This window comes from Periplaneta americana, chromosome 3 (genome assembly GCF_040183065.1).
Source record: "Periplaneta americana isolate PAMFEO1 chromosome 3, P.americana_PAMFEO1_priV1, whole genome shotgun sequence".
In the NCBI taxonomy this organism is placed as follows: Eukaryota; Metazoa; Arthropoda; class Insecta; order Blattodea; family Blattidae; genus Periplaneta; species Periplaneta americana.
The window spans coordinates 149,835,076-149,859,839 of record NC_091119.1 but is presented as its reverse complement, the minus strand read 5'-3'; the positions used below and the strand labels follow the sequence as shown (position 1 = coordinate 149,859,839).

Genomic DNA, 24,764 nt, shown 5'->3' with positions numbered 1-24,764 from the left:
ATCTGATATTTTCTTCTACCTCGAACTCTTCTCTCATTCACCATTCCTTCCAGTGCATCCTTCAGTAGGCAGTATATATATATATATATATATATATATATATATATATATACCTACACACACACACACACACACACACACACTCTCTCTCTCTCTCTCTCTCTCTTTTGTGTTTCCCCCCCCCTCTATAGTTACAACACCCTCACTTAATCTAATGACAAAGTAGGCCCTATATGGTAGATATTTTGTATATCCAGATCTATCATTTTAACACACTTACGTACCCTAGAATTTTGATGAGCATATCTACTGGCATTTCTACTCCAGCCAAATATTCCACCTTTCCTATAGGCCTATACCCTTTTGAGATAGCTTTCCTATGTAGGATATTTCACTGCAATATATTTTGTCCGATTATGGGAAACAGGATTGTCAACTAGCTTTCCTGCTCCTTGATTATCACTGAAAACTGAAATTTGTCCTAGAACTTTGAGACTTTTCACAAACACAATAGCCTTACTAGCCTCACATATTGCAATGTAGTCAGCTTCAGTGGAATTGAGTGCTATTGTAGCATGTTTTCGCGGAATTCAATTAATGGATCCATTACATGGTCAAAATGTATTCAGAGTAAGAGCAGCCATCAGTGACAGTCTCTCTTCTTTTTTTTTCTCTTACTTTGTTATTTAACGATGCTGTATCAACTATTGGGTTATTTAGCGTCGATAGGATTGGTGATAACGATGGTATTTGGCGAGATGAGAAATCGCCATAGATTACCTGAAATTTGCCTTACAGTTAGAGAAAACATCGAAACAAACCCAACCAGATAATGTCCAAGCGGGATTCGAACCCACGCCCAAACGCAACTCTGGATCAGCAGGCAAACCTGCTATTGTCTGAGCTACCCCAGTTGGCTTACACAGTGTCTGTGGCTTGCATCGACATATACATTCACTTTACCAGTTTTTTTGATGTGACATACAGAATAATGTTGTTCCTTTTAAATATCTTAGACACGTTTTACAGCAGAAAATGTATTTTAGACTTGTTAAACTCGCTTAAGTTGGTGGCTGGTCTTGTACAAACTAAAAGATACATTAGAGCATCAATTATTCTTGGTACTGGTAGTTTGAGTTTTTTGCACAATTAAATCTTCTCTCTCAAGTTTTAAGTTTGTTTCCATGGGAGATCCTAATGGGTTTACAGCCTTCCATATCAAATTTTGTCATTATTTCCTCAATATAATTAGACTAAATTCAGTTTATCGTATCTGCTTCCCTGGCCTCCCCTAATATTTTATCAGAATACGATATGGCAGTGTTTATTTCTAACTTCATTAAAATCATAGACAAGTTATAGCAAATGACGGTAACTTTTCCTTCTTCTTCTTTGGCTTTTCCTCCTTAGGAGGTTTCCGTTTTTAGTTTCCACAGCCTTCGGTTATTTCAGTTTCCTATTTGCAGTCCCTTCTCATCCATTACTTGAATATATTTTTTCCCATATTAAGGGAGGTCTACCTTTTCCCCTCTTTCCAGCGGGACATCTATACTCTGGCATTCTTTGGATGTATCCATACCATTGTAGTGCTCTATTGTCTAAAGTTTGGTAATCTATGAAGTAACGTCATTCTGTTCCAGATTATTTCATTTCCTTATTTGTCTTCTCTTGTATCTTGTAGGCATCTACTCATATAAGCTAGTCAATTTCTACTGTTGGAATTGTATTTCTTATTTTAGTTGTATTTGTCCACATTTTTGCCCCATATAAAACAATGCTTTCTATTATACTGTGAAAAATTCTTGTCTTAATTTCTAAACTAACATTGTTATTCCATATCAACTCACGTAATGTTTTTGTTGCTTTCTTTCTCACAGCTATTCTAGTTTCTATATCTGTATTACATGTACCTCTTGAAGTTAAGATGGAGCCCAACTATTTAAAAGTATTACATGCTCTTGTAGTTTCTGTTTCCAATTCTGTGCTAAATATTTCTGTTCTAACACATACATACAGTAGACCTATTCTGTTTTATATTACAAATAAAAAGTGAACTATTCAGAAGTATAATTTCTTTAATTGGTTAGTATTCTGAAGCAAAAAATGTGTTGTTAATTCCTTAGTTGCTTTGTACAGAATTTTTTCCTTCAGGTTTTCACTAAAAATTGCATTATTCTTACGAATTTATCACAACAAATGTTACAAATCACACAACTTTCAGCGACTTGATTCTTTACAGTTAAATTTTACATCCTAATGTACAGTTTTAAAGAGTTTACAACAGGCTGGAATGATTTAAATCATGATTTTAATCAAATTTTTTTGTGATAATAAGTGAATTATTTTTTAAATTATGTTTATTATTAATTTTTGAAGTGATAATTTACAGATACATCCCATATGTTAACAAGGACATTCTAATGCGTAAATAATTAAAATCAGTTTGCTTTCTTATAGTTGTCTAATCTTGTAGTCCATTGTTGTTCAAATTCAAACAGCTGCTTTTTTCTTTCCAGTTCGTTTTATGTCATTTTTTGAGTTTAGCATCTAGTAGTAACTAGCTATGCTAGTAACTTGCTAATCTAAAAGAAGAGTCACTTATTGAGTTTTGAGTTCATTTTGGCAAAGTTCCAATAAGTCCAGTACTAAATCAAAAAGAAAAATGTTATTCAATCTTATGACATTTTTCTTTTTGACTTTATTGAGTATAATGAGTTGTTCTCCTTGTAAAAGTGTAGCAAGAACGTTGCTGTTAACTTAAAATGAGTAATCCAGGCCGAAAACTTGATTCAGTTTGGAGATTCCCCCCCCCCCCCATTTCAAGTGGAAAAGGCATGAAAACTAAATGTAAATCATATGATTTAGTAATGCAGGGATTAGTTGCTATAATGAAGTTACATATTCAAAAATGTAACAGCATTAAAGATAAATAAAGAAAAAAATTAGGATTAGTCCTACTCCATTGGCTGACAATGAAGATAAAAATTTAAAGACAGATCCAGTAGTTCACGGTTGCACCTTCAGTATCAAAACAAGAGAGATCAATAGTTACGGATCATCTATCCACTGAGAGACCATCTCTGAAAATTAAGCGAAGTCAGCTTATTCACTTTGTCGTCTGAACAAGTGAAAAACAGAAAGAGTAGTGTTGCAAAATTCTGTTATGCTACAAAAAGTTCCTTCTGTTGCATTCAGCTTTAAGACAGAAAGACTGGTTCAGAAATATGTTGTAATGTATCTTATCCCAATTCAAATTATTGTTAAAACACAGCATGTAGATTGATTCTTCATTTTTCATCAAATAAATCTGATTTAAATAAAAAAAATCATTGTTTTTTCATTTTTTAAATAAAAATCGCGATTTTTTTACATCCTGGTTTACAAGAGTGGTGTTATTTGGAACAATTTGTTGCTCTTAGTACGTAAGATAAGTAATTAAGAAAAATGTAATTTTTGTAGTTAAAAATCGAAAAAAAAAATTCTGTACGAAGCAACTATGGAATTCATAACACATTTTTAGCTTCAGAACACTAGCCACTTAAAGAAATGATACTTCTGAATAGTTAACTCTCTATTTGTAATATTCTTTTACCCTTAAAACTAAAACTAAATACACTAACAAAGTTATTTTATAAACAACTTCAAATTAGTGTAACTCTGAAAATATTGAGAATATGACCCATGTTTACATGACTTTTTAGCTCAAAGTATCTTCGAAAACAAGTTCCATAAGTGGCAGTAACTCCTCTTGAATAAAGAAAAAAGATTACAGCTTTTCATTAATTCCCAAAACTAATATTTTAAATAAACTACTTTCTGATATTAAAAATATGTTATTAAGAAGGTTGTTCCAATAATTACATGTAATCCGTGGAAACCTGTTGCAATAAAGAATGTAGAGCCATAAACAGAATCTGCAATGGTGAAAGGTGCTTCTATATATTCATAATCTTGCAGGATGGTAAAATAAATACCTAACACAACTGTGAAAAATAGGCCTTGTAGTGCTTGATTATAATTATTTTCCCTCTGTGTGTGTGTGTGTGTGTGTGTGTGTGTGTGTGTGTGTGTGTGTGTTTTCTTTTTAAATCATTCCGCATGCTCCATTACTGAGTAATACTACATGCTATTAATAACACTTACATAACTTAAATCTTTACAATTCAACTTTCTCAAGTAAAATACACATCTTACACCAGTAAACTTTTACAGATAACATATTGTTACTTATATTTTAACCTTATTATTCTGTCATTGGAATAAGTTTATATCTCTTTTTCCTTGTATTATATGTATGATATTTACGACTTAAATCTGCTTACATTTTATTTCGACCACAATTATCTATGCTAACAGTACCAGTATGGTACTTACAATTATTTACAAAATCTCAATTCACACCCACACACTCACACAACTAGTATTGGCATAAACTATTTAAGTATTTACAATGCATCAAAGTCTGTTGTTGCGACAAACTGTGCAAACAATTTTTCATATTTGTGAACTAGTTCTTTCTTGCTTGGGAGCCATAAGCCACCATTTTGTCTTAGATCAGTCTTTAGTTTATCTCTTTGCAGTTGTACCTTGTTTCTCTCATATATTAGCACCTATGTGATGTGTGGTTTGTTCTTCTGCTCTGCAAGGACACCAAGGATTATTTATCGATGATTTTGAATCTGTGATAATCCAAAGTATCTTTGTGGAGCAGAAGAACAAACCACACAACACATATGAGTGCAATACACACGCGAGAGGGGGAGTGCGTGCGTGCGTGCGTGCGTGCATACTGCCTGCCTGCCTGTGTGTGTGTGTGTAAACTAATCCTAGTAGCTTTTCTGTCCTTTTACACCTGATTTAAGAAATCTGGTAATAGTTTGTTGATGTTATAGACATAATTATAATAGGCCTAACACGGTTCTAAATGTCCTTTATCAAAAGATAGCCCTTTCACTAGACCTCCCTTAAGTAAATTTAAATCTTTACAGTTTAATTTAGAAAATATGTAGAGCCAACAAGTCATATAAATAAGTAAATTTAAACCTTTACAATTTAAAGTACCTAAATAGGCTATATGATCTGAAATATTTATAGTTAAATCCAGCACTTGCTCTACAGTCATATTGATCAATGATATAGAGACCATTTCTGAGAAATCGTAATAACTCAGGTACCGGTATAACATCTATAGTTATCAAGGTTTCATCATACACTTTACAGCTCCTTTTATCAAATATTACAATATAACCTTTCTCAATGTCCGCTGAGTTAGCTCTGTGATAGCATGTGAGCCTCTGGGGAGAAGTATCCATTGTCGTCACAGCAATTTCATGCCATCAACAGCAATTAACTAATTATTGCTTTTATTTCTCACATAATTTTTATATTTCTTGAGAATTAGGCCTATTTGTATTTTTATTAGAGAGAAATTTTTAAATTAGATAATAAATCGGGAAAAACAAGGAAAAATATTAATATATGCATTTAAATATGCAGAAAAATATATATGTGCATTTAAAAGGGAAAACTCTTGAAATATGCATTTATGCAAAATAAAGTTGGCTTCAATCGAACATAAAAACCATGATCGGCAAAAATCCACTTTTACTTTTTCAATATGCCAAATCAGTAAAAATAATATGCAATTGCATAAAGTTCTGAGGTCTAATTATTACCATTTATTTTAGCAGCAGACCATTCAAGTCTGTGTATCATTACTTCAGTGCCACTCATACTTCTAAAAACTGTGTATTTTGAACCTAGTAGTCTATTCTCCAATTCACAATATGGTTTTCGATCAGGATTATCCACCCTTGATACATTTAATTATTTAGTGGAGTCTGTTGTTACTAGTTTTGAGAGGCATGATAGTACTATATCTACACTTTGTGACCTGTCCGAGGCTTTTAACTGTGTATCTCATGAAATCATTTGTTCCAAACTTTACTTCTAGGGAGTCAGAGCCAAAAAATTGGACTTAATTAGATCTTATCTAAATAATCATACTCAAATTACATGTATTAATGGGGAGCTTTCTAATGCGGTAAATGTTAATATTGGAGTTCCTCAAGGATCTGTTGTGGGTCCTCTACTGTTCCTTATTATGATAAAAGATCTATCTTTTAATATAAATTGTGACACAGTCCTTTTTTGCTAATGACACTTCCTTTTTGTCTACTACATATGACAGACATCATCTGTCTTTATTAATGGATTCCTATTTATGTGATGCTGAAGCCAACGAGTTGAAACTTAATAGAACTAAAACTCAGCAAAAACTATTTTCGTTAAATCGTGTTCCTGATGAAATGATTTCAGAAGTTAAACTTCTTGGTGTTACATTAGACTCAAAGCTTACTTGGGCAGGTCACATTGCATTTGTGTGTAAAAGGTTATCCCATATACTTTATGTCTTGTGTAAATTAAAAGCTCTTGTGTCTATATAGTACTTGTTTGAAACAAGCCTATTATGCATTTTTCCATAGTGTATTTCATTATGGTATTCATTTGTGGGGTAACAGTGCTAATGTTAACAGTGTTCTAATATTGCATAAAAAAGCATTACGAATTATTACTAATTTAACCTTCAATGCTCATTGTCGAACTTTATTTCGTAAATGCTAAAATTCTTACTGTAATTACCGGTAATCAATATATTTATGATAGTTTAGTCCATACTAAGATTAATTTAAATAGTCATGCTTCTCAATCCCAGCTTCATAAGTATTTTACTAGGAATAATCATTATATTGTAACACCTACAGTCAGTACATCACATATTCATTATATATGAGGTCTTGCCTATCTTACTGAATATTACACGACTACTATGAAGTAGCCAATGTGTATTATCACCATTTAATTCGAGAAAAATTCATTCCGGCACCGGGAAGTGCAGGTAGTAAGGCCGTGAAACATTACGAGAGGAGTTCGGCTGGCACTGTGGATAGAGCACTCAGCGTGTATAGAGCTGAGAGGACCCAGAACGAATTTTTCTCAAATTAAATGGTGATAATACACATTGGCTACTTCATAGTAGTCGTGTAATATTCAGTGAGGTAGGCGAGACCTCATATATAATGAATATGTGATGTATTAACTGTTAGCAGTTTTCACAAACTGATGTTGAATATGGCCATAAAGTCATTTAAATATGTGTTCCTGCATGCATGACTTACATTGTCTAAAGTGCAGGTAGTAAGGCCGTAAAACATTACGAGAGGAGTTCGGCCAGCACCGTGAATCGTGTCCTGGCATAGCTCAGTTGGAAAGAGCACTCAGCGCATAGAGCTGAGAGGTCCCGGGTTCGATTCCCAGTGCCGGAACGAATTTTTCTCGAATTAAATGGTGATAACCTACAGTCAGGTTGACAAAGACCAAGAAATGGTTCAATGTTATTTCTTTATCTATGTTTAATATATTGGCTAAGAATGCTTATTTAGATTCAAAGTTGTTTTAAAAAATGACTTGTAGATAATCCTCTTTATAATATTAATGAATTTTTTGACAACCATATAGACTTTGAATTTTAACATTTTAATCTAATTCTGTTTCTACTGACTACTGTCTATAATTACGTAATTGTAATTCTGACAAATAAACATGATTGATTGATTGATTGATTGATTGATTGATTGATTGATTGTGCATAGAGAAAAGAAACTTTGATTCTGAATGACCTTGTGAAATTCACTACGATTTGCAGTTTTCGTATTATATTGTATCTGCAGAATTGCATTTACTGACCTCAGTGATAATCTGTTCGTTTCCTCTGTCACTGAGCATTCATCAAAGAAAATAATCTTTCAACATTGGCATTATGCCCAGATACAGGGAAATAAAATTCTACAACTTTCAACAATTCTCAGTACTGCTCTACAGAAACACAGCTGTGATAAAAAAAATCCAGATTTTGTGTAGAAGCATCTTTAGAACCTTCCTTTCTGTTGTCCGATAGAAGAGATTTCAGTTTGATCACCTGGTCAAAAGAAGGCTCTCTTCAGTTTGCAAGATGTATTATCTAGCATCTACTTGAGTGTCATTTCGACTCAAACCCACAAATTATTGCAATTTTCGATATTTCTGTCCAAATGCATTCAAAATCGCGGACTTTCGTATTTTCGGCTCGGACCTTCTTTGTATGCTATAAAATCACGGACTGTTCGTGAATTCTGCGTCATATGGCAACACTACAGACATTACTATTATTGTTAGCATTGCCAAAACTATTTTTATTACTAACTACTGGCTCTCATGAATGATTTAACTTCCTTTTTGGACAGTCGGGATATTTGTGCCCTACCTCATTGCAGTCATAACAAATCATTACATTATCAGTCTTCTTTCTCCATGACTGCTTCTTGTTCACTTCTGAGACAGCAAAACAAACGAATTATGCTCTTGACCTTGTAGCCTACATCAAGTACTTTATTCAAGTAGAACAGCCTTGACATGATCAGGAGATGGTGCACTCTTCTTGTATTGTGTCATAAGTGTCTCGTAGCTTTGATAACACTTTTCATCAGAGCAAATGAGTCTATATTTTCCCCTATATCCTTCAGTTTTCTATTAATGAGAAGAATATTATTGAAATCTTCCATATATTATGTAAATTGAAATTTACGACTGTTGAAAAAATATCTAGTTGAGTTAAATATATGTGTCATACTTGATCTTTCATACACTGTTTGTAAGTTATACCACACCTCTTTTGAATTGGTGCAATTTGAGTGCCCAATTGTCTTTATCCTCATTGGCGTTTGTCACAGCTCCACGCCATTCCCAGTACTCCATAAGCCTTTTAACATTAGACTCCTTTCCATTGCAAATTTTCACGTAACTTTCCTGACACTTAAGTTTATCAGAAGTGGAAATGTATGTTGAAGACGCCATCATATTACAGTGGTGTTGCGTGACATTTTGACATAGGGATGCGATTTTTTAAATGATTAAAATACAGTAGTCTGCTTTCGTTATATGTGGGAGTTGCGTTCCTGGAAATAGCCGCTTATTGATGAACGTTTGAATTGAAATTTAATTTTCTTTATAACTTCCTCGTAGCATAAGTTATAAGGATATTTACCGAGCTGAAGCCTGGCCGTGTTTACATAAAACATGAAAGACGAAAGTGCATAGAACGAGACTGACTACACTGTTGATAATACAGTAAATCAAAATAAGCTTCGTAGTTTTCTTTTAGATTTAACATTTCTTCAGGAAGCGAATTTGCAAAGGTGGTAAATTGTGTATGATCAAGCACACTCAAAAGTTTCAATTTGGGATTTTCAGAAAAGTTTTGGATAATATCAGTTCTGATCCGATTTGAAAAATTTGGCCCAACAACTGGCATTTTTGTGTTCACTACTTCTGACTTAAGTAATAATATTGTCGATCAAAAATCATACAGACACAGTAGACAACATGGACAAAAATTCTTTGCTAGACAATGATAGTGACATTTCATTTCCTCCGATAAGTACAATGTAGTAAAAGTACGTTAAATTAATTTATCAAAAATATTGTTATTTTAAAAACTTATTTTTATAGTCATTTAAAGCTTTTTAAAAACGTTTTTAAGTTAATGTTGTACGACTGTTAATTTTTCATCAATTCTCTCAAGAGCAGAGCCCCTCTGTTTGAAAACGAGTACACATGATTTATTACTGCTAAAATTTTCGTAGTAATACCCTGTTAACTGTTTGCATTGCAACTAATCTAGTAAAAACTGGGGCGACAAAATATAAACTGCCTTGGGCGGCAGATCCCAATTAAAAACTTGGAATTTTTATCAGTTCTAAAATACTTATCAAAAGGTATCTATGTGGAAATACGAAGAAGTCAATAAAGTGAAGGAAATCAATTAAAATATATAATATAAGCATGTTAATAAAGATTACCAGTAATTCAAATTTACATGAAATTTCAGATACAAACAGGAAATGGGTACCTTAAACAAGAGAACTCGCATGTGTCGAAATGGGTACCGGTAGTTTGTCACCAACGCAGTTTTTCATCAACTTCTCCAAGAGCAGCATCATCGTTGATGGCATTCACAGACGAGGAAAACATGATGAAAGAAACTGGTATAAAATAGACATAAGATAAACTAGGATGTCATTATATCATGAAATTTAATAAATAGTATATAAATATTCGTATTGTTAAGTCCAAAGGAAATTCTGCTGGGAATTGCAAATGAATGTATCTAATACAGTGTGGACAGCTTTAAAGTCCCTAAACATTGCTAAGCTGGCCTGTAACCTAAGTAAGATGAATTTAGTGACATTCCTCTGTATGAAATCGTGATGCTCTTTCCAGCTGCAGTTACTTGTGAGTGAGATTTTATTGGAACAATCGTAAGTGAGATTTCATAAGAGAGTATAATAGTGTTGTGTAATGGTGAGGTAGATTCATTGTCAAGACGTACAGTCTTAGAAAAAAGCTTTGTCGCACAGATACTTTACAAGTCCCAGAAAGGAGGCAGTGCGCATGATCAGACATACAATGAAACAAAACTAATTTTATTATCTCAACTTGTTCTTCTCTTGTGAATAGGGTTTCCATATCAGTAACACAAAAATTTAGAACTTTTGACGTGAAAAGTCTACATACAGTATGCCTTTTCATACTTCCCATTGAGTATACTACAATAATAACTGATAATATTTGGGAAACCGTATTAATAGCACAACAGAATAATACTAAACTGGATTTATTTCTATCTATCTTCGTAGTGTATCCAGCTATTTGCTGACAACACGTGTTCCACTATGAATTTCCTCTTCTTACAAATGATTGGTAAAAAGCACGATGCTGGTTATAACATTTTACATTGAGATCAGCCATCATTGTTAGTGAAAAAGAGTGGGGCTGTAGTAGATGTTTTTACAGCTTATGTAGGTACCAGAATGCTGCAGAACTGCGCTTAGAACCAGTTTATATTCGACCGGCTGCAGATCAACCGGCGAGGTTGGACATTCGTTCGAATATCCGGCCGTGAAGCGGTTGCACCTGGCTAGACAGAACCACAGATATAGAGGACAGAATACCAAGCGAATTTCATAATACAGGAACTCTGATGACATTAACAATTGAAGGAAATTTACTTTTCCTAATTAAAAAAAGTGTTAGCTTGAAATTCTTAGGAAAATATTTGGGGCTAAGAGGGATGAAGTTACAGAAGAATGGAGAAAGCTACACAACGCAGAACTGCACGCATTGTAGTCTTCACGTGACATAATTAGGAACATTAAATCCAGACGTTTGAGATGGGCAGGGCATGTAGCACGTATGGGCAAATCCAGAAATGCATATAGAGTGTTAGTTCGGAGGCCGGAGGGAGAAAACCTTTGAGGAGGCCGAGACGTAAATGGGAGGATAATATTAAAATGGATTTGAGGGAAGTGAGATATGATGATAGAGAGTGGATTAATCTTGCACAGGATAGGGATCTATGGCGGGCTTATGTGGGGTTGGCAATGAACCTGCGGGTTCCTTAAAAGCCATAAGTAAGTAAGTTACTTTGAAATAGGATTATAATTGATTGTACACTTTGATACATTTATCGTCATAACTAATATATAAATCAACTAATGGACACCGGTAACAACAAAGGAAATAAGCGTAATGCATAGATGAAATCTGACATGTAAACAAATACAAGAATAAAATAAATGACAGTTACTTACAAAAGAGAAGAGCAAATATGTACACACTTACTATTGTAATGTTCATACTTTAAACTCAAAATGCATAGGTTACCTGTAAAAGAGTAGTTGTTAATATAGCCTATGTATTTAAATTATTCTAAGTGGATGTATTATTATTTCTCTATTAAATCGTTTTTAGGGAGATAAAAGGTTATTAACATAAATAAAAGCATTCTCAAATCTAATGCTTGTAGTTTCATGATGCATGCTTCAATCAATGAAGAGAGAGGACGAAATATCAATTGAAAGGTACACGATGAAAATCGCGTCCTTGCAACGGTTCTTGGAACTCCTGGATGGCTCAATATTATCTGTCTTTCATGATTTAGAGCCGTCCAACCAAGTGAAACTCGCACATTGGTTAAGGGGATACTCAACTATATTTTGGAACTTTTTTCCTATTTGACCAATCTTTTTCAAATTTGGAGAAAAAGTTTAATATACACATGGAAAGTAACATGCAAAATCTCAGCTCATTAGATCCAATACTTTTCAAATAAAAATATTTCAATTTTTAATCAATCATTAATTGAAATATCACTTTTACTTATCATTTTTTATTTTTTGGCTTTGTGCATTTGACTGTGACTTCTCAATGAATAGGGGAAGAATTCTGCGTATTGATTTAGTTCTGTCACGTAAATTAGAGTATAAATTTAATTTTTCATTTCTATGACACTTTTTCTACAATTTTTAAGTTGAGTGTCCCCTTAAACCGAACATTGGACTACTCTGCAAGATGCAAGAGCTTCGCATACTGTCTATAGCGCCAGGCTTTCAATAGTAATATGTCTTTTCTTATCTTTCGTAACCGGTTATGCAGGACTCTAGTAGGTACCTCTTGATTATTTATTAACTCAATCTAAAGGATTGAAGCTACCTCACCATCACTACGTGAGTACCTACGAGGGTTTATTAAGTATTGATAGATATAGAGGAAATGATCTCCTAGGCCTCGAATGCTCTAATACCATCAGAGTCGAAAAAAACAAGAGTTAGCCAAGGGAGGCTGGATTGGAAAGAGTAAAAGGAAAGAAAAGGGAGATTGATACTAGAAAAGAGAAAGGATCAGTCTCGGTCATAAGCCCACTAAGCTGACCTGTTCTATTTGGTGGGTAGCCCATCCTGTCAGTTCATTTTGCATAAGCAAAATGGTAACAGCTGCACCACGAGAAGGTAGGGATTGGACACTAGGTTATTGTTCAGGCCAGTTCCATAAATTCCTCAATATGGGCAATTAATGGGTCTCCTTCCTGTGTTTGACAATAACCCTTTTGCAGCCATGGATTTATTTCGTGCAGTTACAAATTGGAACACATTACATTTTACATTAATGTTTTGTGTACCAGTCGTACTTATTACTGAAACTGGCTCAGTTTTATTTTTGTTTACCTGGACTTAATTCCTGTGTAGAAAAGATTTTTTCCGTAATGGATAGCAATTGCACTGATGAAAGGAATTAGAGTGTAAAAGGAATAGGCTTAAAGTGATGTCTATAAAATCAATTTTAAAGAACATGATATGTGTTGCATTTCACGATTACCTCATGAATAGAGATGTTATATTAAAAAACTTCCCAAACTGAGAAGTATAGGGTGGACATTGTTAAAAAATGAATTATCAGGACTTTCTAGGCATTGATCAAATCAAAAGACTACGTTATTAAAGATCCTGTAGCAAAGCTAGTCAGAAAACATTTCAGCTTGGAATGACATAGAACCAAGAGTGAAGTGTTTGCTGGAAAGGGGGTGTAAAGTGGATGAGCCTCTGGCATTCAGGCAGTCACTGTTATATAAACAAATTTGTCTCTCAAGAACTGGAGCAAAATGACAGCTTCAATAATTCTTCTCTGAATTTATTAAAACTTGTAACAATTCTGAGCAATTCAGGACATTTGCAAGAAATTAAAATTCAGACAGGACATCTTTCTTGAAGCTATAGTCGCGACACTGTTATTCCCAGCGTGACTCCTCCTCCTTGCTTACGTCTTAGGAAGTGAAGGCTCTATAAAGTCTAGGAGGTAGTATTGTTCGCCATTTTTGTTCTTTTGTTGCCGAGCTACCAGACGAGGAATCTATTTGCCGCACTGTTAAACATTATCATGTCGTAGTTCCTATGATAATAAATCAAACCCACTGTAATTGAGCAAATAATTGAGCAGCAAATAACATCCTCGTGTGCTTTCTATGAACGCTAACGAAAGAGCCAAAATGGCGGGCGATTATATTAAGTATTTATCGAGCCTTAGGAAATGCATAACATCATCATCAGCGAATCATAAGACGCCCACGTTTAAATGTAGCCAACCTGCAACGTGATTGGCTGCCGGAAATAAGAGCGACAGGACTATAAAATTCAGGGCAATCCTGTTTTTTCAGGACACATGGCATCCCTAGTTGTGAACCAGGCTGCTCGTCCTCTGATCATGCGTACTGCCTCCTTTCTGGGACTTATAAATTATCTGTGCAACAAAACTTTTCTCTAAGACTGTACATCAAGTGCAGAAAGTTGTGTGACAAAACAAGACGACTATTTACACTTAAATTTCGTGGCAGCCCAGTTCTAACACGAAAAGCAATATTGAAATTAGTGAATCATCATAATACTTTTCACGAATTTGAAACCAAATGGTGGATTCGTTCTGGTCTTAGTTGTCCAGTAGTCGTTTCAATGATCGTCCCTGACATCTTGTTCCCCAAGGTTGGTAATTTTTCATTATTCTTAGGAGACAATCTCGTGACACCTGTTGGATGTGTTCAAGCCAGTTGTTTTTGTATTTTATCTAGCACTGATGTAACTTTTAGTTCATTTAAAATTTATTCATTAGTCTTATGATCTAGTTAGTGCATAAGTTTAATAAAACAGGTTCTGCAACTGTCTCGAAAAAAAAAAAAGATGTCTAAGCTGCCAGGAAATTTACTTCAAAATGCTTGCCTTGTTCTGCCACAACTCTCTATACTTGATGCATATCTTCGAGATGAATATATCACTATGTAATGAATACCAATATCTCACTATTGCACAACACTACTGCCCACTCTAATGAAATCCCACTCATAACTGTACAACACAACTGTCCTACTCCAACGAAATCTCATTCATGACTGACTTCAGGTGAAAAGGGTTACGTGATTGCATGGGGCTTGGGCCACAAACCGACTTTTAAACTGCTCAGTCTGTAGAATAAATCTCGAAAGTAAGGAATTGCTGTGGATTTCATTATACAGTATATACAGGGTGTAAGGGGTATAAGTGCCGTCCTTTTCAGTGTATTCGGGGATGGTCTACAGGATCAAAAAATGTTCATACAACATAGGGTCAAAATTTGATAGTTTTCCCAGAAAAAAATATTTCTTTATTTTATTTGCGTTATAATGCTTATATCGTTAATAAAATTACGAAAACAATATTACATCAGTAGGTATATCTAGCAAAGAATTAATATTAGTTTAAATAAATGTTTTTGTCTTCTATTACGTTTTCGTGAAAGTAAATAATATTGGATACTTAAATTTGTTAATATTTTGGCGTGAGAGACGTGGCAATATGTTCAACAAGATTCATGCAGCTGACTACTGTAGAGACTGAGTTCAAGCTCCCTGTCCATAAGTCTCCTGCCGAGCAGATGGCAGTTCAGTACAGGTATTCGATAAACAACTTGCAATCTCATTCACAGTTCAGGAATATCATGATACTCATATGTTATTAATTTATGGAAAAAGTCTTTGTAATTCAAGTGCAGCAAGAAGGATGTACCGTACCGTCAATGTTTTCAGCAAAGAAGGTTAGTTAATCAATAATCAGCGAACTTTTGTAGCAGTTTCTTAACGATTATTAGAAACTGTGATCTCTTATCCCGTTTCGAAAATCACACAACCAGAAAATTTCTTTTAAAATGATACTGCTTTACGGGAGTGGGAGAGATTGAAATTTTTCATTAGAAAAAAAGTTTGTATGATTGTGTACAGTAAACCATTATTGTTTTCTTTTTAGACGTACTGTACAATTTAAAAAAATGAGGCAATATTGTTAAATAAAATGGAAATTGACCATAATGTTCTATTAATGAGATTGAAAGTTTGTATTTGCTGCTCGTTTTATGTAAACAGTAGTTGTCCTGGTCCGCTCCAGTATTCAAACAGAGTATCTGTTTTGTACCTTTGCATACCAGCTTCAGCTGTACTGTGTACTTGTAAACCCCTTCTTCCCCATCCAGCAATGTTGTCTAAACTTTAATAATTAGTTAAATATTGCAATTAGAAAAAAATTGTGAGGACATTTTTTGCTCCTTATTACATGAATAATCATCAGTTAAAATAATGACACATACTCCTTACACCCTGTATAATACAAAGTAATGGAGAAGTATCAGTCCATAATTTAAATGTACTGTCCTTTATATCATCTTAAATTAAAAGCAAATACATTCATTTTATAAATCAGTAGGCTACTGTCTGAGACTAGAATTTGCGGTCCTGGTAATATGAGAAAATGAGTTGAAACAGCTACTCGTGTGCATGTTCGTGCGCGCGAAGGTAATTTTATAGTCCATCGCTCAAATTAGTGTAGTACTGTACCTGCCAAAAACATTTGTCCAGCAGCTTAGTAATACTTCGTTATTGTATAATAAATATCATCACTGGTGACTAAAATGTTAGCGAAATTATAGAAACATTAATTTAATACCTGTAACAGTGGAGTGAGTTCACACTGCTACCATCAGAAATTTTTTGCTGGGAATCGGAGCAAGAAACATTAGCAATTTTATGTTAAAAGCAATTACATTCATTCTATAATATTACCAACCTCCCAGAACCTATAAAAACGCCTCTTGCTACTTTAATTGTGATATGTTAAGAATAGGAAAGGAAGCAAAATAAAAGTTGTCCTTGTTTTGCCCTTGTTTCATAATATGAAACTTACATAATTAATAGATTCATTATCAGCCTGTCCTCTTATCAGTAAGTATTACAGGGTCATTCTTCAGTCAGTACAGTTGTGTAAACCCTAAGCCTATAGGTATACTTAATGGATTTATTATCAGCTTGTGCTGTTATCAATTAGTTAATTACAGGGTCATTTGAAGTGAGTGCAGTTGTGTAGCAATATTTAATTATTGCAACTCATGTTGTCTTGAATTGAATAATTCATGTTGATTAACACTGTTCACTGAATGATGAAATTACGTTGAACACATTAATTAATCCATTTTGAATCTTTCGTACACACTACTTTTAACACTTTAATGTAAATAATTAACTGGCGAACTTACTCGTGTTAATTATATAAGCATGTGCGGCTTACAGCTGTTTCGGTGCTACTTGACACCATCATCAGAGCCTTCTGGGTCTTGGCGTCATTTCGACATCTCATGTCATCTGAGAGGTGTCGAAATGACGCAAAGACCCAGAAGGCTCTGATGATGGTGTCAAGTAGCACCGAAACAGCTGTAAGCCGCACATGCTTATATAATTAACACGAGTAAGTCCGCCAGTTAATCAATTATTTACATTAATTAAATTTAGAAATTGAAAATTTGTAGTAGAGTCTATAGCATAGTAAGGGTTGCCAGGTCTCCCGTATTTTACCCACATTTTTGCCGGTCTTTTGTCTCACATACTGTATCTGATAATATTTTCTCCAGTAATTTATTTATTTAGCCTATCTATTTATTTATTTAAATGTTAAATATAAATAATGCTATGATGAAATGAAAGTTATTCTAATTACATATTTTTAAGTGTAATCTACAATGACAAATTCTCATTAATTTTCAACCTGTTTTGTTAAGGGAAATTTCGATTGTAAAAGTTTGTAAATGAATGCAAAACAAGTGCTAAGTATTAATAGTGCTTTGAGATTCATTTTAAATTACCTTTGTAAATAGTTATACTGTATATAACATGCTCCTAAACGTAAAACATGTCGATAATTTCTTGAAGGAACGATTTTAACAATTATTTCCAAAATATCCCGTATTTTTTGTTTAAAAATCTGGCAACACTAAGCAAGGTTATTTATTTAATGGTCGTTTTAAATTACACAGACTTAATATCGCTAAAGTTGAATTATAATAAGTCAATTCAATAAATGATACATTTATTAATACACAGAACTTACACATCAATGGCCCAGAATCAGACTGTTCCAAGTCCATTTTACATTTTTTTTTTTTTTTCAGGAGAGCTATTTTTAAGCTCCTGACATTTAAAGCTTCATGAAACAATTTGGAATAGCTTCATAGCAACCTTATGGAGAGGAATATTTACAATTTTGTTCGATTCATATATGGAGAAAAGAACTGGAACACAATGACACACAGATTTCTTTCTTATAAAAAGTTGGACTTAGAAGAGTCTGGTTCTCACCCATCGACATGTTCAGAAAATTCCAAGATAATAATTGATAACAAATTATATAAGAAAAATTCATATGTAACTATAGTGTTCCCATGAGGTTACAAAGAAGTAGTAGTTTTTTTACTTGGTTATTTAACGACGCTATATCAACCACTGGGTTATTTAGTGTTAATGGAATTGTGATAGTGAGATGGTATTTGACGACTTGAGGCCAATGTTTCACCATAGATTAGCTGACATTCGCCTTACAGTTGGGGAAAACATAGGAAAATACCCAACCAGGTAATTGGCTCAAGCAGGAATCGAACCCTTGCTCGAGTGCAACTCTGGATCAGCAGGCAAACGCGCTACTACCTGAGCTACGCTGGTGGATCCAAGTGGTAGTTACCTTAATACAACAGTTAATAATAAAATATCAGAAATCCCTGAAAAATCGCACTCTAACTCAGAGTCACTTTGTCACAAATCCCACAACATCTGTCGAGGATTAGCCTCCAACCTCTTAGATAAAGAGATAGTAGTGGCGGCTCTTGGACTGCAGACTTTCCAGTAATTATCAAGGAAATTAAACTAAAAACTTTTTATCAAGAAATTACCTTATTTTCTTTTTCCACAAACGCAAGGAATGGGTTAATTCTCATCTCTCATTGTACTTAATACCTCCTACTGGGACAGTTGTTTTCAAGGACTATTCCCAAAAAAACAGGAATGTCTGGTAACCCTATTCTCTAATGAAATATGGATTAATATTCTGGTGGCAACTCATCTGAAGCTAAATATACTTTGGTTTACAAAAGAAAACCTAAGGATAATAACATGTGTGTATTAAAGGACATCAGTAAAGACATTTCTCAAAATTTAGAAATGCTGAACTTGTAAGTACATTCTTTCCTTAATGATGTTTAGAACTAATCAGGACATTTATAAATTTAATACAAGGCACAAATTAGATCTCCATCTACCTCTGTTAATCTCAGGTGTTATAAGAAGGTGGAAGAAGGAGTTTACTATTCATAGATTTATGATCTTCAATGCATTGCTGAATGATCTTAAAGCTTAGAAGGGGCGAGAGAAAAAGTAAAGAACAGAATTAACAAGATATCTCCATACTCATACCTTCTACCCCAGATCACATATAGATTGCTCATTCCTATGTTAAAATCAGTTGCACTTTGAAGAGGACAACCGCCAGGATCACCACCCGTCCACTGTAAACGAACACGAGATGGCAGTACAGTCGCTAATGCAATTCAAATGGGAGTTATGACGTGACTCCTTATGTAACAACTAGATGGCAGTATAGTAAACCTGACAAAAGTTGTTACCGTCAAAACCCGTAACGCTGAGCAATCTGGGTATATAATGATCTGGGCTTCTACTCAACTGAAGAATTGTTTATGCTTATAAATTGAATTGTCCACACCTGTGGAGTAAGGGTCAGCGCGTCTGGCCGCAAAACCAGGTGGCCTGGGTTCGATTCCCGGTCGGGACAAGTTACCTGGTTGAGGTTTTTTCCGGGGTTTTCCCTCAACCCAATATGAGCAAATGCTGGGTAACTTTCGGTGCTGGACCCCGGATTCATTTCACCGGCATTATCACCTTCATCTCATTCAGACACTAAATAACCGAAGATGTTGATAAAGCATCATAAAATAACCTACTAAAAAAATAAATTGAATTAATATGCTTGGTACCTGGTATGTGTTGTGTATTTTTATATAACATTTGACTTGTTCCATATTTCAAAGCTATAATGCTAATGTAGTTAGTGGAATTTAAGAAGGACATGTCAGCAACTAAGGCTATTTGTACTTTTATCTAAAATTGTTTATAAAACATAAAACACAAACAATACAATAATCAGAATGAATGAATGAATGAATGAATGAATGAGTGAATGCTGCTGTAATATCTATGGAATAGAATAAATGAAATTGACAAAAAAAATTTAAGAATGTAGATTAAATTGACTAACTTGAGTAAAAAATTGCACATTGTAATATTTGATATATTTTCAGTTGCAAGATTCGCGACAGAGAAAATTGCTCCACTTGTGAAGAAAATGGATGACGAATCAAAGTTTGAGCCCAGTATAATAGAAGGACTTTTCCAAAACGGGGTTAGTGCATACTGCTTTTTAGTATAGTTTTGTTCGAATTTTGCTAACTAGAATGAAGTTTACACAGAAAACATACGTTTTCAAGAATACTGATGACGTGTTTTGGCATTATAACCAAAACACTGTCATTATATAAGGTTAATAATCTGTTGATATATCAGTTGAATTTTCATTCCGGTAAGTTAACTAAGTGCCTGTCTTTAAAATGGTATACAATTAAAATAATTCCTTCATATACAATGAATAACAAAAACTTGTTAGATTAGAGTATCTGACTTCTCTAATCAACATGTTAAAATTTATCACATTGAATTTTGAAGCCCTTATCTCAGAGTTCTTATAACTAGTACTGGTAATATAAACTTAACAGCTATTATCGGAATGTTTAAAAGAGTCAAAATTTTAAATGTAATGTAGAAAATAATTTCAAAGTTATTACGTGATTTTTGAACAACTTCGTTGCAAATTCGAAATTATCTAAGATATGTCATTTTTAATGTGTAATGCATGCCATTCATATATGCTTCATTTTTTTCCACTTATTTCTTTATATATTTTGTCATCTTTTTTCAGCCTTTGTTTCTTCCGTATACAGTAAAACGGAGTGACTTGATACACCTGGGGGGACTTGATACGTTTTGTAAGTTCATGTTTTGGAACCGAAACATCAACCTACAAAATGTATAAAGTCCCCCCAGCATGTCTAATCTCCCCGTTTTATATGCTGAGAGACTTATGTTTTGTAGGTTGATGTTTCGAAACGAAACATCAACCTACAAAACGTATCAAGTCACCCCCAAGTGTATCAAGTCACCCTGTTTTACGGTACTTCTTGTTTTCTTTCTTATGCTATGAATGGTAATAGCAATTTAAACATAAGGAGTATAAAAACGAAGGTTTCTTTATGTTTCATTTTCAAGAATTATATTCACTTAGTGCATATCCTTCAAGAATAACATTATTTCCGTTTATAGGTAGTTTATTTTCTAAACTGTTGTTAAAAAAGCTTATAAAGAAGAATGGGAAATGCAAAAAATATTGTAATTAATTCCTCCTCTCTTTTTCTTTATTTCTTATTTTTTGCAGATAATGGGAATTGATATTGAAACGGAATATGGAGGTTCTGGTTTATCTTTATTTTCAACAATTCTGGCAGTTGAGGAGATATCCAAAGTGGATGCATCACTGTCGATATTTCTTCATGTTCATAATACGCTTGTGAATTCCTTAATAAAGAAATTAGGTACTCCAGAACAGAAGAAGAAGTATTTACCTTTATTGACTCAGAGTGTGGTAAGCATTATTATTGTGTTCATGTAAGAAATAATGTTGCATGTATTTACATTCTGGGGACTGTGGGCGAGTAGAGTAATTTCTATTCTATCAAATTCAAATTAACTACAGTATGTTTGTGTTTGATATATAAATTTTGACATTTCATGTGCCTGCTGCATAACAGATTGATTCCTAGATTTTGAATATCAGCAAAGTCGTCCAATATTCCAATAATTTAATGAAATAGTTAGTATGTGGACCAGTGGACGAACAGTATGACAGTCTGCATTATTAAATTGATGCATGCTTTGTCAGTGTACGATTTACATGTTGGCAACAATCCGTTTATTTTATAACATTCGGAATGATACTTGCGTTTATAGTTTATTTTCTAGAACTGTTGATAAAAAAACACGTAAAATTTCATTTTTTGAATTGGATATAAAAACATTATTATTCATAATCGCAAAAACTATTCAAGACATTTGATTTTATTCATTCATTGTATGGTTAAAGTAGATGTAGGTGTGTTTATAATTTTGCATTAGTTCACTTTAAATAGCTATTTCTACTGTAATACATTTCTAATACATATTTTTATATTTAAGAAAATAAGTATTTAAAAGCAAGATAAATCTTTAAAAATTATTCCTGGTTTATAATGAGATTCTAAAGCATATTCTTTCCTTTCAAATAATTAGCAGTATGATTAATCAGACTGTGAACGGTTACATTGTAAGATAAAGTGCTACTGTAGAATATATTGAAAATGGTCGCAGTTATAAGGTCATTTAACGCCCACCCTCATTAAAACTCAAACTTAAGTGCTACTGTGGAAAGATACCAAATACAGAATTATGGCCACTAATCCTTGAAGAAATAGCAATAGCAACTGTTGTCTGCGTACATTGTCTTCTTTACTGGGGGTAATCAAATCTTAAACTGAAATCATAACGAAAAGTATAAATATTTCTGTATATAACAGTTCATTTCTCTTAGAAATCACTTTTCATTTGATTCGGACTAGTATATACTATTAACTATTTCATTTGTCAGTTTATTCTACATAATACATAAAATCACGAAAAAAAATCAGACTAATTGATTTGTAGTGAGTCGCATTGTGTATTGTTATTGATTTCAGACATTATAGGCTACCTATTTCATGTGCATGCTTTATAGCAAAGTTGACTCGTAGGTATGAATGTGAACACAATCCATCAGTAATTTGGGAAAAAATCACTGTACATACAAGCAGCTATCTTGCTCAAAATACGTTTTCGTTGTCAGAGATGAAAATAAATGTGTATTCCGTGAAAATTTTGAAATATATAGGTACAGAATGTCCCATACTGTAGGCTATAATGGGGAATTAATATGATGTGTATATTTTTCTTGTAACCTTGTTCATTGAAGGAGACACGAGTGCTGACTTCATTTCTTTAAGTGGCAACATGTACATTTTATTCAGTGAATCATTTAACTTCGTCAAGGGCTGTTCAAAAATGTATCACAATGTACCATTCTAATAAACAAAACATTGAGGGATTGGGGGGGTGGGGGTGCAAAAGAAATGGAACTTAATGTACGTACTTACTGCAAGTCTGAAATAAAATGACATATTCTAGCACTTTTGTACTTCTCCTAAAACAAAATATTTACGCAATCCCTTCTCAAAGTGGTGACCGTTGGAATTAATGCATAATTTCAATCTTTGGATGAATGATGGTTTACATCATTCTAGTGTTGACTGCTGAATGGATGTACAAGTATCAATGATACCACCTCTAAAATAAGGTCCAATAATGGTATTACAATGCTACACAAAAGTGACATTTTATTTCGCCTTGTATCATGTATGTACGCTATAAGTTCCATATTATTTTGCTCCCTTCAATGGAATGGTGCATTGTGATAAATTTTTAATAGGCCTTGAAGAGGTTAAATGATTCACTGAATGAAATGTAGGCCTATATTGGTGCCATTTCAAGAAATAAAGTCTTCAATGAACAAGGTTACAAGGAAGATACAACTTACCATAATATTAATTTCCCCATGTGTGTGTGTGTGTGTGTGTGTGTGCGCGTGCGTGCGTGCGTGCGCGTATATGATGTGTGATATTTTTATATTTTTTTTACTTGTTACACATGGCATCGGTAAAGCTACAATGTTGATGTAAGATCCATGCAATACAGTTAATGAAATGAGAAAGAAAAATTAGAAGTTTCGCATAATTCATATGCTAAATGCAATATGTTGTATTTTTATATATATATTTTTTACTTATTGCACATCAGCAAAGCTACAATGCTGGTGTAAGATCCTTGCAATACAATTAATGAAATGGAAAAGAAAAAAAATTAGAAGTTTTACATACAATAAACTGGGGTTACTTTGAACACAGAGGGAACTTTGAACATTTTTTTAGAAAATCATATTTAGGTTTCTACATGTTGCACATGTTATAGATGGAGGTAAATTATCATAAAATCATTCTCATACCAAATTTACCTCCATCTATAACAAGTGCAGCATGTAGAAACCTAAATAGAATTTTCTGAAAAAATGTTCAAAGTGTCCTCTGTGTTCAAAGTAACCCCAGTTTACGGTACCGGTAATTCATATGCTAAATGCAATATGTTGTATGTTTATATTTTTTTACTTGTCGCACATCAGCAAAGCTACAATGTTGATGTAAGATCCCTGAAATACAAATAATGAAATGAAAAATAAAAATGATAAGTTTTGTATAATTCATATACTAAATGCAATATGTTGTATTTGATATATGTATACTTGTTGCTCATTAGCAGAGCTACAATCCTGATGTGGTGATGTAGCATTCCTGCAATGCAACTAATGAAATGAAAAATAAACTTAGAAGCTTTGCATAATCCTTATGCTAAATGCAATATGTTGTATTTTTATATATATATTTTTTTACTTGTTGCACATTAGCAAAGCTACAATGCTGATGTAAGAGCACTGCAATACAATTAATGAAATGAAAAAGATAATTAGAAGCTTTGCATAATTCATATATGCGTCATATTGATATGTACAAACAAGCAAATACAAAAATTACAAAAATTTTGTTTAATTACAGGTCGGAAGTTTCGGTTTGACGGAGCCTCTCTCTGGTTCAGATGCATTTGGTTTGAAGACAGTTGCGAAGAAAGAAGGAAATGATTACGTTATAAATGGTTCAAAAATGTGGATATCAAATTCTGATATTGCTGGTATATTTCTTATTTTCGCCAATGTAAATCCTTCTGCAGTAAGTTGATAATCTTTCTTTTCTTA

At 33.5% G+C, this 24,764-nt stretch overlaps 1 protein-coding gene across 2 annotated transcripts in view; it reads left to right on the top strand.

Moving 5' to 3' along the window:
* Positions 1-24,764, top strand: part of LOC138696608 (short/branched chain specific acyl-CoA dehydrogenase, mitochondrial-like) — a 35,802-nt gene that overhangs the window by 3,905 nt on the left and 7,133 nt on the right. Inside the window, exons 2-5 of one of the 2 annotated variants that reach the window (XM_069821773.1) lie at positions 9,926-10,082; positions 20,086-20,186; positions 21,273-21,479; positions 24,568-24,738. In XM_069821773.1, coding sequence (XP_069677874.1) covers positions 9,926-10,082; positions 20,086-20,186; positions 21,273-21,479; positions 24,568-24,738 — 636 coding nt within the window. The remainder of the gene's footprint in view (positions 1-9,925; positions 10,083-20,085; positions 20,187-21,272; positions 21,480-24,567; positions 24,739-24,764) is intronic. The other variant, XM_069821774.1, reaches the window with a different exon arrangement.